At 35.7% G+C, this 20,215-nt stretch overlaps 1 protein-coding gene across 4 annotated transcripts in view; it reads left to right on the top strand.

Annotated features, from left to right (window-relative positions):
* The window catches only part of Eip78C (Ecdysone-induced protein 78C), a 61,357-nt gene that overhangs the window by 2,779 nt on the left and 38,363 nt on the right, over nucleotides 1-20,215 (top strand). For 2 of the 4 annotated variants that reach the window (XM_023174569.2, XM_023174568.2), the window contains exon 1: nucleotides 17,271-17,498. Coding sequence is in view for 1 of the 4 variants with exons in the window: in XM_023174570.2 (XP_023030338.1) it covers nucleotides 1,305-1,378 (74 nt within the window). In the remaining 3 variants the exon portion in view is untranslated. Of the gene's footprint in view, nucleotides 1-1,304; nucleotides 1,379-17,270; nucleotides 17,557-20,215 lie in introns of those variants that run through there. The other 2 variants (XM_023174570.2, XM_023174565.2) reach the window with 2 other exon arrangements.

Below are 20,215 nucleotides of genomic sequence, written 5' to 3'. Positions count from 1 at the left end.
ATTAACTTTTTGATAAAACTGGAAAAACCAATAGGTAACACACTTTGAAATTTTTTTATTAAGTAAAACAAGACATAAGTATATTCAAAATCCGGAACATAATTCCCTCTAGGAGAAGAAGTCACCAATCAATAACGACTATCATCTGTCTCCAGCCACTGAAAAATTGATTAAGTTGGCACCCCGCGAGCCAAAATTAGCGTCAGTTCTGGATCCACTTTGTGGTTAACGAGCATCCCTAAACATTTGGAGCGTGCGCTTGTGTGAACAATTACCCGACTGAGCCTGTCGCTCTGGGAATATATCAACTCTTCCGGGAGGGGGCGGTCTAGTTTTTCCTGACCTAATTTTTCGGAGTTACATCGTCCATTGGAGTGAATCAATGTTACGAGGGAAGGCAAATATGTTTGCGAGAGTTTGTTAGACTCCAGCAGGTTCAAATTTTGTGTGTCTACATGGATCATGTCGTACATAGTGTTGAAATCGTGATCGTTCTCCAAAAGATGGCACCCATAGGTGGAGTTGATCTTCAGTTTAAAACTTCTTTTGTGTTCTAAAATTTTCGTTTTAAAACTTCTTGAAGTACTTCCTACATACACTTTTGGGCATAATCCGCATGTTAGTTTATAGACACCTGATCTGTTATCCTTATTTATCTGTGACTTGTTCTTTATATGTCTACCCAAGGAGTTACCAAAATGAGTTTGTTTTTACGTCAGAAGTCATCTTTCATATCAACGAAAGGAGAATTTGAAACCTTGAAACCCTATTGTTATGTAACAGAGAACAAACAGTAATCAAAATTTCTCATACTACGTTATCTTTCATTCAAATGGCATATTCCAATGTTATCCACAAAGCACATCTCTGATTCACGAACACGATGTTGCAGTCCTGAAGAAATAGGCATGTTAATATCGAACAAATGTTAAAAACTTTTTTTTCTTTATCAAAGTTACGTCCCTACCCACCACTTTTCCATTATCTATGAGGCCCTGACTCAATCCGTTTTGAAATACTAGACACAAGTGTGGGGCCTAAGCCTTTTGTTTTGTCCCTCTACCTATTTTCTGTATTTTCAGACGATACCAATCCAACGCAGAATGGAACTACATCAGGTTTATCATTAGCAAAAAAACGTTCTAGTAAATTTTATAATTCTCATTTCATACAACGAAGTTCGGTCTTTCTGGTTATTATCATTAAAAGTTTCATTACAAATTATATAGTTGAAAGAATCCTTGTAATTATTGAGTATGTCGACAGTTTCATTTCATTTGTTGACTACATAATTTTTGTTACAGCGTGAAACAGGAAACTGGTTCGAACCCAGACAGTCCACTCGAAGCATCAAGCCCTGGTTCCATCACTAATAAAGGTGAGTAAAGCATATTTTGACATTTTAATTAAGAGAATTCTATATTTCAAATGGAAATTCGAAACTTGCACCACTCTGAACGTTTCTACACGGTATAATCTGGCTTGAGGGAACTCGCATAAATGTCTGCCGATTAGCCAGGGAAGTAGTTGTTTTCCGCCGGGCGTTTTGCTTCGTATCCTGAATTTCCTAGACACTCATTAGACTATTTGATTTAAGTTAGAGTTTTGGTACACGAACAGCACCGTTCCTCTTTGCTCCAGTCTCAAAATAAGGTTTCAGATAAACTCTGGAGTGTCGATAAAATCAGTCTAGTACCAGACAGCACTTCTGTCTTGGTTAGATCTGTCCTGCACAGATGGGGGGTAATATCCCTCAATATTCGACCGCTTGATCCATTTCAGTTTTCAGTCAGATCCTGTTGCTAAGCGTAAATAAGAATTTCCTATTTAGAGAAACTTGCCCACGTCTGGAAAATTATTCAAACTCCATCGTGATATTGATCAGAAAAGTAGTTGTTTTTGGCAGTTGTTTTGCGACATTTTTCAGATCCTACCGTAAAGGAACGTTGGGGCGGCGAGTCTTTGGATATTTCACAAGAAATATTCATTTTCCTGGAATGCAAGAGAAGGTTTTCATCCTTTGTTTAGTGTGGATACCTTGTTTAGTAGTATTAGTCGTTTTTGGATATTTTGTGAACAACCTATTACTTTTTTGCTGAAATTTATGAGGGAGTAAACTGGAAAACAATTGTCATTCTAGAAATGATATGGAATGAATCACATTGATCTATTTTTAATCAAAAAATAATAAAACAATGGCCCTTTAGTTAGTGTCGACACCGGAAACTGCTGGTTTATGATATATTTTGTTATCAACTTTGCACCAATCAGTGCTATTGTTAAAGTGTCAATAATATGTTCAAATTCCAGCTAAAAATAAACTTTTGTACTCTGGAGTTCAAAATACGAAATAACGAGTATGAAAGCTTTCTTTGTAATGCAAGTGTAAGACATGTTATTGTTTGATGGACTTAGAAAAGAAGACTTAAAAACAGAATGGTTTAACATGATTAAATAGCCAGTATTATGCTACCAATGTATCGTCTTCATATCCTGAAGGGGAGTTCAGAAGACGTAGTAACTCTTTGGAGACAAGATTCTAGTGGGTAGATAAGCCTAACACATGTAGCTTGTCTCTTCCATACCTCATATTCTAGAAGTCTGGAACTATTATCAAGTAAGCCTCAATCTTCAAGAAAGTAACTAAAAGTACTACCGCGAACCGATGTAATACCATTTTCGTTAACTTACCTGCCTTGTACGCTTGTTCTCGATGTGGTAGGTGTAAGAGAAGAGGATGGAATATCTCAATCCTTTCCGTTCTTTCGATTAATTATTTGCCATATTTTTTTATCTAACTAATATTATTCGTGGGGTTTTTGGCAGTTGCATATTTCCGTTCAATAATTCCTCTAGTCCTTCATTGGTACCAGGCATCAAGAGCATGCCATTGGTGCCGCCATTTGAATTTTTATCACCGAAGAATCGCGTTCTGTCATTGAAAAATCAGTTTGTTATCTCATTAACGCTTGAAAATACCAGAAACGCTACTGCTCCACACCTTCTGGAATTCCTCGGACACACGCCTCTGAGAGATCGGAGCGCTCCAAGCCACGGACACCATCTTCGTGGTCGTTCTAAGCTGCGGTATTGGCCAGAGGCACAACTCGACAGAGGAATAACCGCAACGGCCGTTCACCTTCGTCGAGTGCCAGAGCATTCACAAAAAGAAAATCTCCGGGTATGTGTATAGGTATGTTTGTCGTTGGTAGCGACATTACTCGAATCAACGAAATCTTTTAATAATAATAATAGCCACACGTGCGTCAAGAGACAGTATTTTTGTTCTGGTGTGAGAAAAGAGTTTTCAATTGGTACATTTTAGCCAGAGCGTCTGACTGAAATCGAATATATATAGGGTCTTTTTTATTTCTTTGGAATATATATATGCCATTATATGTGGGATATGACATGACTTTGGCGCCTAAATCAGGCTGAATTTGCATGGATTATATTGGCTTTGAGGACCGCTGTGATTTCTGGCTTATTCGAATACATCTGTAACGAAAATTCCACAAGAAAAAGTCTAACGGGGCCAAATCGCACGATCTCGGTGGCCAGAACTCATCACCTCCACGTAAGATGACCATGTCCTCAAATTGCTCGTGCAGAATATCCAATGTAGCATGAGCTGTGTGGCTGTGTCCACATCATCCAATTCAGGAAAGTTGGTATTCATCGATCTATAGTGCTCGCCGTTAAAAGTGATTGCCTGGCCAACGACCTTATCAAAGAAATATGAACCCATACCAACTGCTCTAGAGCTCATGCAGCGAACGCACGTCCTTATCTATGGTCGCTTACCTTCAGTTCCTGGGTCAGTTGAATTTTGATCGGATGCAGGCCCAGGTCACGACGCAAAATCCGCCAAGTTGTGGTCTGCAAAAGGCCGAGCTCTTGTGGGCGACGCGGAATCGACTGCCTTGAATTCTCCTGCACACTCTCACAGACAGTGGCGATGTTTTCGGCAAATCTTGCGTTCTTCGACGTACGGGTGTTGTTCGATTGTTCACTGATCTAGGCGTCGTGAAGATCTGATAAATTGAGTATGTGTAAGAACGTTTTCAAGATTTCTAAACATATACGAGCACAACAATGTTGTCAGATTAGAAATAAGATAACCGTAGTGTTCTTTCCAGTTTAAGTTTGACTCTGTATGAATTATTAAAAACTTGCTTGAGTCTCGCATCAGATACCTACAACATGCCTGAATTTCGCCATTCAAATGACCATCAATGTTAGCGACAGAAATTTGATAAGGTTGAAATAATTGAATTTTAGTTTTGTTAGAATTTAAATTGAGGAAAATTGTTGGAACCAGGATATTAGTATTGCTGATGCTTCTTCACATCGTTGAAGGCTGAACACTTCAAGTTGGAAAAAAATTGACATACTAAATAAATGAAATTTAGGTCATATTGATAGGGAATCGCTATACCACTTTCGGTAATATTCGAACGTTCCCTTCTCAAATAAATATTTTCATTTTGTGTGACACGCTTCTTTCACGTTCAACCTATTTTAAAATTCCATGTAATGCAGTAGTGTATTTCAGTATCGCATCTTTCTTTACTCAAGGAAAACATAACAAACCTTTTTACAAGAAAGAGGCTATTTCCGATTTCAGAGACTATGTCAAAGCTATTTTTCGGGTTTTTAGGCCCTGGTCTGAAGGTTTTCATGCCTGACGTTTCGTCGACTACTGCGTTGGGAACTATTTGAGCACTGCTATCGTTACCACATCGCTTTTGACAATGTCTACCGCAGTAGTAGACGAAAGCAGATCGCGACCAAAAATACCGACAAATAGCTTTGATACTGTTTAAAATGTAAAGAAATGGACTTTAAATGTTCAAGCCAGTCTCGGATATACCTATACAGTAGGTTGAATGAACTGACGCTTATCAGAAAACAACTATTCCCCTGGCTAATACCACGAAGGGCGTTGGATTATATCCGACAGGCGTCAGTGCAGGAATCTTCACAGAAAATGCCCTGCATGTGCAATTGGCAATACAACTGAAAGAGTCGACCTTCAATTTTGGAACGGGCACACTTGCAGACCGGTTTCAGGCTCATTAGCCACTCGTCAGTGCAAGTTAGTGGCCATCATCGACCTAAAGTTAATGGTATTCCATAATTGAAAATCGGAATTCTTTCAACAAAATGTCACTCTATTTAGAGGACGAGGTATATACTAACCAACTGCGTATCCGAAATTTGCCCGATTCTTCTGAATAAGGAAGAAAAACTTTCTTATTAGTCAGTGGGCTATGCTTGAAGACAGGCAGTTAAGAAATCTAAAGAAATGAACTTTAAACGTTCAAGCCAGTCTCTATATACCTACACAGTAGGTTTAATGGACTGATAGGCGTCAGTCCATCTAAAGAAGTAAATGCCAATTGCATATGCAGGACATTTTCTTTGAAGATTCCTGCACTGACGCCTGTCGGATATAATCCAACGTCGTTCGTGGTATTAGCCAGAGGAGTAGTTGTTTTCTGACAGGCGTCAGTCCATTCAACCTATTGTGTAGGTATATTCGAGACTGGCTTGAACTTTTAAATTTCATTTCTTTAGATTTCTTTACTGCCTGTCTTTAAGCACAGCCCACTGACTAATAAACTGTTTAAAATTGTTGATACTAGACTTTTAAATGATTTCGAAAGTCTGGAAAAAGGCCCAGTCCTCTGTAAAAATATCTAGATATAAATAGAGCGAGTTACGAATCAAAAATTAATCTTCTTCATTTCCTGGAGACGCAGAAATTGTTGGTGAATTGCGCGTCGAAAAAAGTGTGTTGGATGTATGTTGGAACGATGACTAATAATTTCGAGAAACAATAATCCAAAAAAAGATTGTTTGAGACTAAAGAAATATTCAAATCATTGGCGAACACTACCACCCTACCAGCAATCGTCGCTACCATCTACACACTCCGAAGTGATTTCTTCGTTTGTGTTGCTGTTGGTATCGGAATCGGCCACATCACTAGGAAGCGCATTATTAGCGGGCTCAGTAATTATAAATCGTGAGAAAAACGACTCATTTGTTTTGTATATATGCATGCAACTTAGACACAGAAGTATGTACGTAGGTGTCTATTTGTATTCGTAGTTGTGTCTTGGTGGTCCGTTTGGTGCATGCCGTTCGAGTTTGGTGGAGAGAATGAAAGTTTGTTCCATGAAATTTCTCTTTGAATATTCATGATACTCACCTTGTAATAATAGAATGCATACGATGTTGAATGGGTATTAATTTACACTACAGTACGTTCATGAAGTAGGGCATAAACTCATTATGAACTAAATAAATATTACTGGAGTTTTTTCCCAACACCAAATCGTTATTTTTAACACCTCGACACGTGTTTCGATCACCAAGGTTCCAAACAGTGCATCATAAATATGAACTAAATGAATTAAAATTTCCAAAAACTGTTGATTTAAAATTTATGTCAACACAATGTGTTTGTGAGAATATCGAATATGATATGAATATGATAATACCGCACCGGTCTTTTTTTTGTCAAGTGACAAACCTAATATGTTATTGAAGACTTGTAATGAGAAGCAAACAATAACGGTCCAAGAATCGATCCTTGAGGGGCTCCAAATTTCAAAAATAAATAATTAGATTGTGTTTCATCAATTTCAACAACTAGAAGACTAAATTCTGTTTGCGTTGTAATATCAATAATGATGGATATTCAATTACAAGTGTTAACACAAAATAACTTAGTATTTCGAAAAATAGAGTAATGCTCGAAAACGAGGTTTCTACCTAGATAAAAAACAAAGAATTGGAAATAAGTTCGAAAGTTAGTGAACTTTTGTGGGATCACCATTTTTGGATTCCAATATTATGTTTCATATGAACTTTCATCAGAAAATGAAATATGATTTCTTTCGAATATATAGAATATAATAAAGCAACATGTTAAGTGCAGTTTGACAATAGAATCAATAATATTTTCGGGAATAAAGAAACATATATAGCAAAGTATTGATTCAAACGGATAAGAGTGGTTGTCTTCGATATAGAAGACCTTTTTTCTATATATTTGGTATTTAAGAATTTTTTCATCATCCAAGAGAAAAAAAATTCAAACGTGTTATATAACCAATATAAAAAACGAAAAAAGATAATTGGAGATTACTTCTTGACGGTCTGAATTTGCCGTTATTCGACAAGAACGTCAAGTAGGAGTGGCATGAGTTAATATGGTGTTGCAGACCAACGAATCATTTTAAACACACATAAATCATGTTCATCTAGATTTATCGGTTTATATGCTTGGGAATCTAATTTGAATGAATATCTGAATGTGAAGAGGCAAAAAATTGAAAATATCACCTATGGGGGCTACTGATTGCTTGTACCTTCATAAATAATTCCACTCTTATTGATACGGTTCCAATACACGATTTCAATTATTCTCGTTTGCTTCTATCAACTGAAGAAGAATATTTTGGAAACTATTTATTCATAGAAATAATTATGGAATTTACTATGCGGATACCTGTAATCTACCTGTTTCATTAAATGTATGACAACACAGAACAAAGGCATTTTTGGACTCCTGATTTCTATTTGGAATATCGAAAGTAAATAGTGATTCCGCTATCTCTGTACCATTAGCAGATGCTGATTGCTTTCTAAATTTTAAATGGGGAAGAGGGAAAATAACAGGATAGCACCAATTGAACATAAGAGTTCGATGTACAATGGAGAATACTCAATAATTAACATGTACGAATTATATACCTATAGGTAATGAAACTAACTATGAATACAGTATTTCGAGCTGACTTCTTGAAAGCTTGTAGTTTCGAGGAAAAAAGTCAACAGAATCATATATCGTATTACAAATCATTAAAGATATCATGTGAGGTGAGCTGCCATAATAGTTGATTCAACAATAAAGAACGAAGAATGCTGATTATTTTGTATACCAGAAAATTCCTTAGAATGAAGAAATATTGAGACTTTACACCACCCTAAACTTGTAGAGAACTTCGAAAGTCTGGAAATACAAATTTTAAAGCGCTGCGTTAGCACTATGAAAAGTGCAAAAACTTCCATTACAAATAGCCCATTTTTCACTAATTTTTTTATCTATATCTAAAAATGAAAGAGATAGTTATTTGCGCAAACCATTTTTAGATGATGCCAACTTGGATGGTGAACGCATGTCCAGTAGTATATTACAGTTCAGGTTTGTCTGGTCCGAATTGGCCATATTGGAAACGATATAGACACAACTGTTGTACTAGAAATTTACACTCTTTTTTAATTTTTGGCATGACATAATTCAATTTTTTTAACCTTTTACAGTAGGTCTTAATGGGTGAAAATTAGCTTCACTAAGTGATTTTTGTAGAAAGCTGATGGCTATGAATGAATTTTGATATTTCCTTACTTCATTTTCCAAAAGATATGTGAATTTTCGAAGCTGTTGCTTGTTTTTTTGAAATGTTTTATCGAATTATTTGGTGTCAAATACCTTCTTCTGTCTAATCCTGTGTGAAGCTAGAAATTAAAACAAAACTCTTCTCAAGTTATCTATCGAATATTCCAACACCGAGTCATGAGATCATCAATCATTTATTGAAATTCTAGTTCAGTATGAAATAATTGAATCAATTTATTCAGGCATATTTTATTCATATTGAGATTATTTCCTCAATTTGTTGAATCATTAACTCTTCAAGTTTAATCAACTCTTAATCAATCTTCTTCGTTGGAAGATTTGCCGCAGACCCTGAAAAAATAACAGATTATTTTCATATAGAATCTTCAAAGAGATTGATGTCATCATCAAAGGAGACCATAACATTGTTAGCAGACCATCTGTTATGTATAAAGAATAAACGACGAATTCATGAGTGAAGATTGCCGAATGAATAGACGAAAGAAACTGTTGAATGTCTCTATTTGTTCTGTTGAATAAATTTTTGTAGTATTCAACTTCTTCAGTAGGTAATTAGTGAAAAGTGGCTGATGCTCTACTATGCCCAAGTGGGCCTCCAGAGATCAATAGTATCTGCCTTTGGGGAAGGTCTTTGGAGCAAATTATGCATTTATAAACATGACACAATAATAATAAATCAACTGAATACGAGTATACCCTTTTTTGGGGATCAAATATTTAAAGACTGTGCTAATTCACTGGGTCCTTTATTATTTTACAACTCACCAGCCCATGTAAGAAAGAGTTGAACCTTAACATAAAAATGTCTCAAAACACTTTTTAATTGAAAGATGCTAAATCCACTCTGATTTGTCTGTTATATACATGCTACAATTTTACAACCAACTGAATGTTATCATGTACTGTTTATTGTTTATACTTCAAATAGAGACTACTCCTATACAATACTTGTATTGTCCTTCCGGGGAATAATTTATCATTATTATTATTATGTAACACCTTAGTCATTCAGCCCAGTTATTGAAATTCTTTCGTCACTGACTGCTTTCTAGTCCAGTCGAAAGTGTTCAATATTTTTCTGTAGATCTTTTGTTGAATAAATGGATCGAATATTCTCGTGTACTCGTCAAGCTTCATTTATTCCTGTTGAGCACAGCTGGAATATAAAATTGTATGAAAGAGCGGAGCCATCACACATCAGTTGTATAGCCCCTTTCGTCTCTTAAATCTTATCACCTGGTTAGATTGATGTTGTAAATACGAATCGGTGGATAATTACGACGCGAGTTGGTATTTTAGTCCGACGCAATTAGACTTTCAAACGGAAATTGAACTGGATCAAAAAAATGGGTTTTTCATTGACTAGCGTCCTCAAACAAATGGCAACCCTCAGAAGTTGAGCAGTTCCTCTTGAAGATGATCACTTGGTGATCGAAACAAGTGTCGAGGGGTTTAATTAACGGTTTGGTGTTGGGAAAAAATTTTTGAAGGGCGATTCAATAAAATATCATTTAATTAACAAACTCTCCCACGGTATTTAAAAAAAAACCTATTTGTACTGGTTATCATTTCGAAATTACATGTTTTCTGTAGAATTACCTGTTACCGTGAATAAAATTACTTACAAATGATTGGGCGTATTGAATAAAAGATCGATATTGTTCAATTATTCTTCAAGTAGTATGATATAGTTCAATTCGTATTATTAGTTCAATTAAGTGGAAACTCAATTGAACTAACAGAGTTGTGGACAACGAATTTGATTTATTTCAATTATTTTTTAAATTTGGATTAGGAACACTACCATTCTATATAATTCCTATGATCTTTCCATTATCAACACACGATTAAATTTTTTGGATCACAATAACCCAGGCGTCTCAAAAAACACGGAACACAGACTGCCCTCTTGAAATAATCGACGATCTTGCGAGATTAAGAGATCAATCAAAAGTCACCATTATAGTACTGCTTGATCAAAGTTAAGCTTTCAATTTACTCATCAGCAAGCTCAAGTTCGATGACATTTCTCTTGAATGGATGACCAGCCATCTTACAGGTCGATCACAGAGGGTCAAACTGGATGATTACTCATGGTCATCCCTAAAAGAAACAATCTCAGGTGTACCGCAGGGAAGTATTTTAGGACCCTTGGTGTTTTCAGTGTTTATTTTTGATTACCCCACTTTCTTATCACATTGTCAAGTACATCTATACGCAGATGATATACAGCTATATTTGTCTTCTCATAACACCGATACAGAAAGTTGCGTGGCCAATATAAACACAGATTTGCACAAAACATTCCTATACTCGGAGAATCATGGACTGAAAATCAATCCAAATAAAACATTAGCCTTATAGGGTCTCAAACACAAATAGTAGAAACTCTGTGTAACTTTAGGCTTACTCTCGATAACGCAGACATTGACTGGGTAGATAGTACTAAAATCTTGGTGTAAATATAGATAGCTCTTTGTCTTTCCATGAACATGTGACAAACATTTTCAAAGTATCATTCTTCAAACTCAAATCGCTATATAAATTCAAGTATCAGTTATCAGAAGATGTGAAACTCAGGTTAGTTAAAACTCTCATTCACCCCCATATCGAGCATTGTTGTTCGGTGAATTACAATTTTTTGCCGCAATATAACAAGCAGAAGTTACAACGTATACAAAATGCTTGCATGTGATTCGTATGCTGTATACCATATGGTGAACATGTCACACCATTTTTGTTAAGAATGAAGGAGCTGAATGTGAGGTACATATATTTGATTTTTTTTATTCAAGTTGCTTTAAACTAAAACACCTAGTTATTCATATAGTTTATTAAGCAGGCATTCTGACATACATATGGTCAATTTGAGAATTAACTCATTCAACATACCTAGGCACCGTACTTCCAAATTTCAAAGATGTTTTTCTTATGTAGCCCTTTCTCATCTGAATGAAACTTTATCACTTAAAATTCAATGTATGATAGTGCAATGAAATTGTTAAATTGACCAAAATAATGTTAAGAATATTAAGAGTTATTAGCAAGTATATGATCTATTATTTTTTTCTCTTCTCCGTCATTGTTATAATAGTAAATAAGTATTTTTAAACTTATTTTCTTACACTCACTGTATAATTTTTGGGAGTGTGAAAGATAGCCTTTGGCTACCCCTTTTTCTTTTATGTATAAATGTATTTTTTTTGCATAATAAACGATATTATTATTATTATTTTTATATTTAAAAAAAGAAAGTTACTTATGGGCAAATACAGCCCTGTCTTGTCTCACCAATAAGCCGATATTTTCATATCCGATAGCAAAGAATTTGGAGCACTATTCCTAAATAAAGCTGAAGGATCTTTTTGTAGAATATGGCGAAGTCAACTCTGTTCAGAGGAAGACGTCTATGCAGTAAAACGAAATGCTTCAAAAGTTTTGTATGTTTTAAGGTTATGTGTTTTTGTAGTTCCATATCTCAATAAACGAATTCAAATTAAACAGAAGCGCTGCCTAAAGAGCCCGAAAAATTTACTAGTCATTTGATAATGAAAGTAGTGAAAGTAAACGCACTGTTCGACGTTGGTTTGCGAAATTCCGTTCCGGAGGACTTAGCCCTGAAGATGAATTCCAAAGTGGCCGGCCTACAATAATCCAGGTTCCAGGACGAGGATTTGAAAACCCTGGTGGAGACTGACCTATCACAAACGGTGTGTAAAATGGCGGAGGCGCCGGGCGTCAGCTCCCATGCGGTTTTTGTCGGTTTAAAACTTATTGGAAAGGCCAAAAAGCTCGAAATATGGGTGTCTCACCCACCATAATCCCAGAACTATCGCCAGTCGACATTTCTCGCTAGAAACCATATACTGGAAGTTTTTTTTTCTTTGTTTTTGTTATCGTTCTGTATTCTATTCTATTTTATTTTTGTCTATTCCATTTGTATTTTATGGTGAATAAAAACGTATTATTATTATTATTATTATTAAACGGCCTTTTCTCGCTTTTTGGATAATATACTATTGTTCACACACTTCTTCGTGATTCCTACTCGTGGAATGGAATCATATGAAATGTAACACCAAATAATGTCTTGGCAATGAGGCAGAATTCCCATTTTCTCCGGAGTATCCATGATGGTTGAGACTCCTGTCCCGAGAACAAGAAGAAAAGAACGATTGCATCCGAGTGTGAATGAACTTTTACTGAAACCGGTTTCATTTCTCCGAAGGTACACACGTGTACAAGGTATAGATAATGCCGGAGCTGGGTAATTGTCGATTTTTTGGATTGAATGGGACAGTATGCCCCCCGTACCGAGATTCGACCCTCTTCCTTCACTTGAGTTGGCAGAAATGCAAGGAGAGTCATGAAGAAAATGTAAAGTTTGCATAATTAGAGAGAGATATAGAGAGAGAAATAAACAACAGGAAGAGGGTAACAACAACAACAAAAAAAAATTTTTTTTCTGCGAAAATTTTTTTTAAAGATGATTCATCTACTTCGAATTCCTCGGTCGATGTGCTCATGGAAAGTGAAGAAGAGATAGAAAGTAAATTAGATGAAATTTGCATGTGATGATACAGAAAAGAATGAAACGTGGTAGAGACCTGTCCAAACAGGAGGCAAAATTGAGTATGTGATTTTTGTAGAAGTTAAAAGTCGTTCACTTATCAAATGGTTGTTGAATATCCCATTCGAAAATGCTCGTCATCTTAATCGCCGTGTGTTCTATATTGTACTTTATGTCGATGGTGAAATGATAAATTAGCTTTAAATGAGAAAATTAAAGATGAAACATGTTGAAAATAAAAATAGGCTCCAGAGTAATAGCTCAGTACGCAGCTAAATAACTATTGAAGCAATTTTACGTAACTTGAAGGTGAAGTACTCAAAATCAAAGTTTATATACAATCAAAACATGTTTTTTTGTTGTCAATGTAATTATTTTTAGTGAATTTGCTTGAACAGGGCAAATTGTGATCGAATTTGAAACATGTCAACTTCAAAGAAGCAAAGCAGGGTAGCAATTGGCTGTCCACCAGTTTACAATATTTTTCATAATCATAGATGAATAGATGTTTATTGCCTACGATATATAAAGTAGGTGGTACAGAATTTAGATGAACAGCATAACTGAACATAACGTTTTTATAAAAAAGCAATGACAGTTAAAATATACAGAAAAATTATTAAATGAAATATACAGAGAAGTAATTGAATAAAATATACACACAGTTCCACGAGGAAAGTGAACATAGAATGTGCATGATTATTATAAAAGTTCAAGCACTGAGGTTGTGTCCACATATTCCTCCGTACTACAAAAACTTCGTTTTATTAAATAGTCCTTGATGTCCTTTCTGAAACTTGGCGAGGATACATTTATGATACTGAATGGTAGAATATTATATAGATTGACATCGAGTGAGTTATTAGAGGATTTTTGTGAATTGAACCGCTAAGGTCTCAAAAGAATAGCCCTACGAGTATTATACACGTACAAGGGAAACGTATAGCCACAATAAACCCTTGCGGGTTGTGGTGGAGGGTTGAATGGACTCACTTTTAACCTAACCATTATACCCGTGAAATTGGGAGTTGATCGAAAATTCATCTATATTCTTGTGTATTTCCAAGATTATCTGATACATAAAAATAGATGATAACTTCATAATGCCTAGTCTTTTGAAAAATGGCCTGCATGATTCGCGAAAACCTGCGTGTGATATAATTCTAAGTGCTCGTTTTTGAAGCGTGAAAACTTTAGTGGCATTGGGGGAGTTGCCCCAAAGTAGCGTTCCAAAGCTAGCATGAGAATGATAAGCTGATTGAAGAGTTTCTGCACCAACAAAGTTTCTCAATTGCCGGAGTAAAAAAAGATATTTTGAGAGTATCTGGTTCATTTCCTTCAGTTCAAAGCAAGAGTGATTTCCAGTAAATTTGGCAGTTTTGCCTACAGAAATATTATTATTAGAAATTAGAAAATTGCCACTGGTCAAAAACCCATGCTCGAAACGGTAATCTCACAATACAGTTAAGTTTAATGACTCGAGAACTTCCAGCTTGGTTACATCACATCATAACCACTTCTCCTAAAAACACCAACTCAGTTGGTGAAACGCGTGTCAATAAGAGTATTGCAATTTTGATGTTTGAGAGCAGTGTTGGGAATCACACGTTAAAAGGTAAGACCTCGTCAACGTATTCTAAAAACACTTTATTGTGAGAATTTCACTAGACAGTTTTACAAAAACGCAACACGTGTTTGGGCGTGTCTTACTAATTCAGAGTTAGTAAGACACACTCGAGAAAGCCATTGTATGGCGAACCACGTGCTGCAAACCACGTGTTGCGTTTTTGTAAAACTGTCTAGTGAAAATCACACAATAAACTGTTTTTAGAATACGTTAGTTATGGATTTTCATCAAGTATCAGCCGATTCCATTATATTCCTCGTTAGTCCTTAACTCGCACAAGTTTCTTAACTTCTGAGAGTTGTCGTTCGTATGGGAGCGACAGCTGATTGACGTAAAAACAAATTTTAAACATTGCTTGCTTTGGATTTATTCTATACCAGAGGTTTCAGTTCTACATTTCATCACCTCATTGTTTATTTGTGATTTTGTCTGCAGCTTAAGTATTTCTTATGAATTGAATATTTGTTTTTTTAGTGTACCGAGTTCTGTTAATGGTCTGCATTTATGATTCACCACAAGCTACCAGAAAAGTAGAACACCCACCTTTATTGCACAAAACAAATTCTTATCTTGTAGAAAACATTATTGCTCCGTCTCAAAGTCAACGCATATATCCCCAAAGATTCCTGTCGCAGTGGCAGACGAAAAGTTTGGCACTACAAGTTCCTTTCGACCACGATGTATAGAAAGAAAGAAAGAAAGAAAGAAAGAAAGAAAGAAATGTATTCATTCATGGACCAACTACATGGTATCGAACATGTCAACTTATACTTATAAATATGTAAACAAACAAACATGTAAATATACATTCAATACATATAAACATAGTCGAAGTAATCTTTATTGTGAACACCTTAAGCTATCGGCGCCCTCAAAGGCAAAAAAACCAATACAAAGAGATAAAGCCGCTGCTAGCTGGTCCACGTAGACTGAAGAATTGGCGGTTCGTATTGGATGATTTTTACTAACCGAGTTTTATGATTGGCTGAAGACTGATAAAATTGTATTTTGAAGTCATGTTACTGATCGCGATTTGAGTGTTGAAATTCGATATTGGTGCAGTTATAATTACTTAAAATTTTTGTTATCTATTCAAATGTGGCGTCCTTGGACAAGTACTAATAATAATAACGAGTGTGATAACAACGCAGACTTTTTCCTGTGAAGTGATTCCAATAGCGCTGGTGAACAATGTGAAAAAGATATACCAGTGAATAAGATTCGGATGCATTTGAATATTGAAACTCAGAGATTATGTTTCAATGTATACAAGAATCTACATTTCAAGTTTGGTTCTTTGAACATAAGAAGAACATAAGAACATGGCAGCTAATATTTTAGAGGAATAGTTTGAAAACACATTGATCCCAAACTTGGATGCGAATAGTGTAATTGTTCTTGACAACGCTTCCTATCAATCGCGACAGCTCATCAAAGTACCGAATAAAAATTCGAGGAAAGATGAAAAACAAAGTTTTTTAATGGATAACAATTTGTATTTTGAAGATAACTATACCAACAACCAACTACTCGAAGTTTTACAGACAAAAACATTTGAAAAAGTGTATGCCCTTGAGAGTATTGCTGAAAAGTATTGTGGCGAGTCTGGAGCCGGCCCTGACCGATGTCTCAGCCAGCGAATAAACACATTACTCACCGCGAACCGCCGCGAAAGGTATAGATGAGTGCCGAAACCACTAGAGAGATCTGGAGCGATCGTTGCCGATATAAAAGGCCGCTTCTCGTCCAGAGCAGAAGACTGTATTCAGAAACCGAATCGAGCGGTTAACAAAGAATTCGAACGGTGAAGATAAATTAAGCGTTAGTTGCTAAGTGTTGTATATGAATCAGTCGTAATAGTGAAATATTGTTAAAAATAAATTTGTTTAAGACAGTTAATACTTTAATTCGTTACAGTATGGACACACCATACTGAGACTTCCTTTCTGTTTTTGTGTTTTCAATCCCATCGTGTTGATTTGGGGAAAATTGAAAGAAAGCATCAGGCGTAAAAATAATTTCCCAAAATTTGATGAGAAGGTAATATAACTAGTTTAAGAAGGAGTATCTGATATTACCGAAGAAGACTGGCAGAAAAGGATTAAAAAAGTAATTTTAGTTAAAAAAGACAAATGGAGATTGGATACTTCCATATTAATGGTGGAAACAAATTCATTGTTGATTTAAATGACGACAGTGATAGTGAAACAGAGCGTATGGAAGAGAATTTATCAGAAGCTTTCGAAGAAAGTTAGTGAAATGTTTTTGAATAATTTTATGAAAAATTACAAAATCTACTGTCGCCTTCATCAGCTTCTAAGACGTTGCCTCTTCTGAGCGAAAACACCACATTTTCTTGTCATTTTTTGACACTGAATTGAATGTTGAATTAGTTTCTTCGACGTTGTTAATTTCATTCGGAAAAAATGCGCACCTTCGCGTCCAACGACGCTGCCTCCTCCGAACGAAGCTCTCCAACTCCACCGGGATGGTCACCAGCTTACCTCATCGGTGCACGACCATCTCTTCGAAGGTTCATCAACCTCTGGGCGGCCGGTCCCTCCTCTCCGAGCAGCTGGAGGCTCACCTCGCCGGTTCCACGCCGGACGTTGTTAGTAGTACGGGATTACACAACTTGCGATGCTCTCGACCCGGTGCCGGTGATCACGTGGCGATGGCGTCCCGACGCGCGAGGCACCACCTGTTCGACGACGACGGCAGGGATCGGGAGTGTGAACGATATGACGAAGGACGGCGGTATTTTTTAGCGATTGTTTCGGTTCGAGGGCGCGAGGCATAGGGAGGGTTTTGATTGACTCCTGAAAAGCGTTTGACAGGGTTACCACTACCTGTCGGATCGGTTTAGGGTTGGTGCGATTTAGTAACTTTTTTTTGTTTGGAAGAGAGCCCCTGCAATTATCGATGGTTTGTTTTTGGCAAAGCTAGGAGTTGATAGGAACTTCATACTGAATGGGCGATTGTCAAAAGTCAAGCCACACAAATATTGACGCATCACTTTCAATTAATAAAAATAGTGATTCAATGCATTATAGCGTATTCAAAAAACACACTTTAATGTGAGAATACCTTTTCAAGTGACAGTCTCACATTAAAGTGTGTTTTTTTAATATATCATTAATGATTCATTGATACTCAAGTCAAAATGAAACAGTAAGAGTTTGTATCGATTCCATTTGGAGAATGACTGAGAAAAATGTGAACATGTTTATTATTATTGGAGCCAAAAAATGAAAGTGAATGATAAACAAAACGAACATTCTAATGTTCAATTGATACTTCAGAGGTTTTTTCTCATGGTTATGAAGAATTTTGTACACCTTGTATTACATCTAATGTTGAGATATCAATCAACAATCTTCACATATATAATATTTTGAATTTTTTTTGGAAATCTGTCAAAGATATTTAGAAAATATAGCTATACAATTCTCTAGCATCAGAAAACTGCGAAGTAGCTGGTTTTTAATTCTGAAGACGGAGCGAAATTTAGGTTTCAAAACGTCAAGATAAGTGAAGACTGGAATTGATAACGGTGCTGAGTGTCAAAAATTAAAAATTTCGAGGAGTAAAAAACAGGATATTAGGGAAAAGAGGTTAGCAAGACGAAACTCAAAAGTGAAAACATGGTACTTAGATCTTTCAGCAAGTCCACCCTTCAATTATCCTATAAAATTCTTAGTTCTTTTTTTCAATTGGATAAGTTATGGAACATGATAAGTTACTGATAAACATAACATTTTTCTTCGAGAAAACAAACAGGTTTCAACTTGCTGCTAAAATGAATGCTTGGGTTTTGGGTAAATTCGCCATAAATGCCCTTGCTCTTTGTTAATTGGTTGAAATGAATACTGGTACTGTCAGTGGTGCATTATTCATCGATCGAAAACAACTGAAATAAATAAATAAACAGTTTCAGGAGTATCTATCATGCAGTTGCCGATCTAGTGTCAGATTGTATCATGTATTTGTTCATTTCCATTTAATTGTCGCCTTTCTTTTAGATCATGTGATTTTTCTCTTTGATTTATTTTTCCACAGTTTCCGATTTTGTCCTTTTTACGTTTTACTAGACAATTATTCCTGTAATTTACTTGATTGTTGTTCCATGAAAATGTATATTTGATTTTTTTCGAAAACAGTTTCCTTGCTGATAACTATTTCAGTAACTTATTCATGTAGTAGCAACTCGTCTATCAATTATTGTGCACCTGAATATGGACCTGTCTATAATTTCTTTAATCGTTACCTCAATTTGGGTTTTCTCCACAATAACATTTTACTCAGACAGACAGACTCTTTCCGGTATTGATTTTTTCTGTTTGCGTTTCCTGCCAACATTTTCCCTAATATATCTACTCAATTATTTTTTCCTAAACACTTCTCAGGTATTTTATTTTGGCTTCTGATAATGTCATAGTGATTTCTGCACTGTTATTAATTTGTGATACTTCATATATGTTCCTCTCGTGATACTTTACGTGATTCAGTGAATACAAAAATGACGCTCGCTAATTTATCAGTTTTTGTATCGAGAAAGGTAAAAGAAATGTGTACTATTTCAGTATAATAATTGTGGATTGTCTGGTAGACTTTATGTGAGTAAATAGTAAACTTTTATCAAATCTCCCGAAATGAATAATAAACGAGAGATGCTTTCTTTTTGTGGTGGTCCGTTGAATAGATTTTCAATGTATATTTATTCTATGATAAATGATTCATAATAACATCAATATTTGAACAAATAACAACATCTAATTGACTCATCAAATATAGCGTTTTTGTGAACGAGTAACTAATAATATCACCTAACAGAATTAGTTCATTAACACGTTCGAACTTGTTTGAGACTTTTAATACAGTGTGCCCAAATTATTATTCAGCCATTTTATTAGTATTTTGAAACGCTGTTTAAAATTTTCGTCGCACGTATAGATCTGTACTATTCCATTATCTACATATCTTCAAAAATCGTAATTGAAGTCATATTAAATATTTTGATTTGAAAACTTTTCACTTTCGATTTTTTTGCGAACTTCGAAAATTATGAATTTCAAATGTACCAATGATATCAAAATCTCTTCTTATGTTCCCCACGGTTCTTCCTGGTACCTACAGTATCATTTCCAGGTTTGGAGTTTGAAGATTGGAAGAAAGATTATCGTTTAAATTAATTGGTTGAGGGAAACAAGTGATTAGTAATGAATTTTAATAATCTGATGGGGAAATTTATGCTGGTGGATTTAAGGCGCATACAGTATGAATATTAGAAACTTCTATATCCATCACTCGGCTACGGTTCACCTGTCTTGAGAGACCAACATTCCATTCATTCCATTTGGATTCCAGAACATTGTCTGCGGGCACACATCTTACATCTTCACAGGCAGCAGGAAGTTGCATATATTGATGAGAATCTAGAAGTAATTTCGAATTGGGGTGAAACTAACGAGGTTCTGTTCAATCCAACAAAAACCCAGACCATTCCGCTTTCTGCTTCGATAAGTTTATTCGGGAAAAAATTGACATCGATATGTTTCAGCACAATTACAAAGGCAGCTTTTCG

This window comes from Leptinotarsa decemlineata, unplaced genomic scaffold (genome assembly GCF_025532065.1).
Source record: "Leptinotarsa decemlineata unplaced genomic scaffold, Ldec_3_MD MMD2_tig00000035_RagTag_RagTag, whole genome shotgun sequence".
NCBI classification, from domain to species: domain Eukaryota; kingdom Metazoa; phylum Arthropoda; class Insecta; order Coleoptera; family Chrysomelidae; genus Leptinotarsa; species Leptinotarsa decemlineata.
This window is presented reverse-complemented; position numbering and strand designations above follow the sequence as displayed.